Source organism: Lipotes vexillifer, unplaced genomic scaffold (genome assembly GCF_000442215.2).
Source record: "Lipotes vexillifer unplaced genomic scaffold, Lipotes_vexillifer_v1.1 scaffold29, whole genome shotgun sequence".
Taxonomy (NCBI): Eukaryota; Metazoa; Chordata; class Mammalia; order Artiodactyla; family Lipotidae; genus Lipotes; species Lipotes vexillifer.
In genome coordinates this window covers 846516-850592 of record NW_006776904.1, presented here as the reverse complement: position 1 = coordinate 850592, position 4077 = coordinate 846516, and the positions used below count along the sequence as shown (strand labels likewise).

Below are 4077 nucleotides of genomic sequence, written 5' to 3'. Positions count from 1 at the left end.
TTCCTGCTAGATGAGCCTGCTAGTGTCACTTTTACATTCAGAACACTTCACTACAAACTCTTCCTTGTTTACCAGATAAAGTTCGGACTCAAGGCCTTCCAATGTTCTGGGGCCGATTGTCTTTCCAAACCACTGTGCTTCTATATTCATTGTAGGTTCCTATCTCACTGGTCTCCTACCCCACATTCCCAGGTCTCCTGCTTCTAAACTTTTACAGTCGTTCCCGCTTATCTACAGTTTTGCTTTCCTCAGTTTCAATTACCTGAAGACAACCTCAGTCTGAAAATATTAGATGAAAATTCCAAAAATAAACAATTCATAAGTTTTAAATTGTGAGAGACCATATTCATGTAACTTTTATTACAGTATATTGCTATACTTATCCTATTTTATTACTAGTTATTTTAAGTAATCTCTTACTCAACCTAATTTATAGATTAAACTTTATCATAAGTATGTATGTATAGGAAAAAAACATAGTACATATATATAACGTTTGGTACTATCTATGGTTTCGGGCATCCACTGGGAGTCTTGGAACATATTCTCCATGGGTAAGCGTGGGCCACACTGTACCTCATGTGCATGGCCTTCTATCTCTCTGACCTTAATTGCTCATCTCTCAAAGCCAGACCCAAATAGTGCCTCCTCCACAATTCCTTCCTTAGCTGTGTCACTTCGCAGGGGAACCGGGCCGCACAGCAGGAGCGAGTGTGGGCGAGCGAGCGAAGCTTCACCTGTAGTTACAGCCACTTCCTGTCGCTCGCATTACCACCTGAGCTCCGCCTCCTGTCTGATCAGTGGCATAAGATTCTCATAGGAGCGCAAATCCTACTGTGAACTGCGCATGCGAGGGATCTAGGTTGTGCGCTTCTTATGAGAATCTAATGCCTGATGATCTGAGGTGGAGCTGAGGCAGTGATGCTAGCGCTGGGGAGTAGCTGCAAATACAGGTTATCATTAGCAGAGAGGTTTGACTGCACAGAGACCATAATAAATCAATTGTTTGCAGACTCATATCAAAACCCTATCAGTGAGTGGCAAGTGAAAACAAGCTCAGGGCTCCCACTGATTCTGCATTATGGTGAGTTGTATAATTATTTCATTAAATATTACAATGTAATAATGAATAGAAATAAAGTACACAATAAATGTAATGCGCTTGAATCATCCCAAAACCGTCCCCCACCCCCCCAGTCCGTGGAAAAATTGTCTTCCACGAAACCGGTCCCTGGTACCAAAAAGCTTGGGGATTGCTGTGCTGTAGCTCCTGTGTTCCTTCCTACCATCACATATAACTAATCATCACATATAACTACCATGATCATCCCAGCCTCTCTCCTTGATTATACCTGAGGAAACCCCGTTCAGTTTAGCATCCCACACAACATTTAACACTATGCTTTGCCGCAAACAGGTTCTCCCGAAAGGGTTTTGGCATTTGTAGTAAATGCTCAAAGGATTGGTATAGAAAAAAAAAAAAATCATTCAATAGCCCAAAAAAGTTTGGTTTGGGTGGACATTAAAATGAGGAATGGCCTCTTTGGCAAGAGAAATGGGCATCAGAGATATGGGGATATATGTATATGTATAGCTGATTCACTTTGTTATAAAGCAGAAACTAACACACCATTGTAAAGCAATTATACTCCAATAAAGATGTTAAAAATTTTCTTTTAATTAAAAAACAAAACAAAACAAAAAAACATTGCCCTTACAAGTTACAGCCTAAACAAAAAAGCCTGTCAAATGATGCTTGCTAACACTTTACAGATGTTTCTATGAGAGCATACATGTATGGTTTTTATGTTTTTAAGGTTGATTCTGTGGCTCTCTTTTGCAGGGGGTTATTAAAAAGCAGACCCAGAAATCCCTGTCAAGGCTGAGACAGTGATAATAATCCTTTCTATTTGTTTAGCATTTTGAGATTTACAAAGGATTTTCATAAATACTACCTCAGTGATTTCCAAATAACCTTGTGATGGTAATAAGGTAGATGTTGTTTTCTTTGTTTTAGAGTGAAGTTCAGAGAGGGTAAAAGTGCTTTGCTTGGGGACCCACACTCAGTAGTGGTGGGTCTGCAGTATGAACTTAGTTATAATTCAAAATCTAGTACTCCTTCCACAACTGCCAATTTGGTTTATTTTATTTTATTTTATTTTATTTATTGAAGTTTAGTTGATTTACAATATCATGTTAGTTTCAGGTGTACAACACAGTGATTCATTTGTATATATATAACTGAATGTGTGTGTGTGTATTCCTTTTCAGGTCTTTTCCCTTATATGTTGTTACAAAATATTGAGTATAGTTCCCTGTGCTATACAGCAGGTCCTTGTTGGTTATCTACTTTATATATAGTAGTGTGTATATGTTAATCCCAACTTCCGAATTTATCCTTCGCCCCACCCCCACTTTCCCCTTTGGTAACCATACGTTTGTTTTCCATGCCTGTGAGCCTCTTTCTATTTTATAAATAAGTTCATTTTAAGATTCCACATATAAGTAATATCATATGATATTTGTCTTTCTCTGTCTGGCTTACTTCTCTTAGTGTGATAATCTCTAAGTCCATCCATGTTGTTGCAAATGGCATTATTTCATTCTTTTTTGGGGCTGAGTAATACTCCATTGTATATATGTACCACATCTTCTTTATCTGGTCATTCATCGATGGACATTTAGGTTGCTTCCATGTCTTGGCTATTGTAAATAGTGCTGCAGTGAACATTTGGGGTGCATGTATCTTTTTGAATTATTGTTTTCTCTGGATATATGCCCAGGAGTGGGATTGTTAGATCATATGGTAGTTCTAATTTTAGTTTTTTAAGGAACCTCTGTACTGTTCTCCATAGTGGTTGTACCAATCTACGTTCCACTTTGGAATTAGGTATCAAGTGTGTACTAAAGCAGAGTAATTTATCCAGTAATACAAACCAGTTTAATTTTTAGAGTTGGGAGTAAAAGCTGAATCTCCCCAGTAAATGTCTCCCCAAATCTTCCAAGTTGGTGTAACATGTACACTTTGAGAAGCATGCCTGTTTCTTTAAGGCCCATCTAATGCCTGTATTCCAGGTGGTATAGAGTATCTTCTGTTGCCCTATAACCTCATCCTAAACTGGTGTCCTGTCACTTGGTGTACCTGTGGCTCCTTTCATCTTCACAAAGTCTTCAAAGCTCTTACACTGGCTCCTCAGCAGTTAGCAAACACCCTCTACTTCCATGACTAAAACGGAGCCCCTTGAACCGTAGGAGCAAAATATCACCACCCACAAAGTATCGTTTGTTCTCAATTGTTTTTTTCTTTACCATACTCAATTATATTACCTTCCTCTTTTCATGAGTCTCCCAAACATTTTGCTTGTCTAAATACTCTGAATTTCCTACTTTGTTCTCCATCAGAATCTTCAGTCATTTCCTCCTCATGGCTGCTCCCCTAGATTTTTGCAATGGTTTAAATTGCCACACACAATGATTTTTCTCTCTAGAGAATGCTCCTGTAGGTGCATCCTGTTATAACAATGACTTTTTTCCAGCTGGGCCTTTGAACAACCTATTTTTACCGGCAATCAACTTTATCAAAGGAGTGAGGTAGGAAGGGAACTATGAGCTTGAAGAGATAATTTTATAAATCACATCGTGGGAGTACGCCAGTCTCTTGAGGAATACATTTACTGAAAGATTGCAAGTGGTCTATGTTTTCTTCCAAGTGGTTATTGTGTGGCACTGTTCCCCCAACTTTCCTGGCCCAGGCTCTCACTAACCTTCACTTTGTACATCAGGGAAACGTTTTAAAGATGAATCTGAATTTGGAAGGCTTCCACGATGATTGCATTGACCTACTAAAAGAACCAGGGAGAAATAAGCAGACAATATTCAATAAAGGAAGGAATAAGGTAAAGAAAACTATATACCCTCAGATATTCATTACTTTTGTTTTGAGGTTAGAGTCATCGTGCATTGACAAAAAATGAATTGAAGCCTTATTATCGATCTGAATCTTCCAATGTAAATGAAATGTGAGTGTCCTCTTCCCTTCTTTTCTACCCCTTACTTAGTCCTTCGTCTCTCACCTGT

General features: G+C 38.6%; 1 protein-coding gene across 1 annotated transcript in view; it reads left to right on the top strand.

Annotated features, from left to right (window-relative positions):
- Positions 1-4077, top strand: part of CCDC141 (coiled-coil domain containing 141) — a 207312-nt gene that overhangs the window by 192150 nt on the left and 11085 nt on the right. The window contains exon 22 of the mRNA XM_007450727.1: positions 3783-3896. Coding sequence (XP_007450789.1) covers positions 3783-3896 — 114 coding nt within the window. The remainder of the gene's footprint in view (positions 1-3782; positions 3897-4077) is intronic.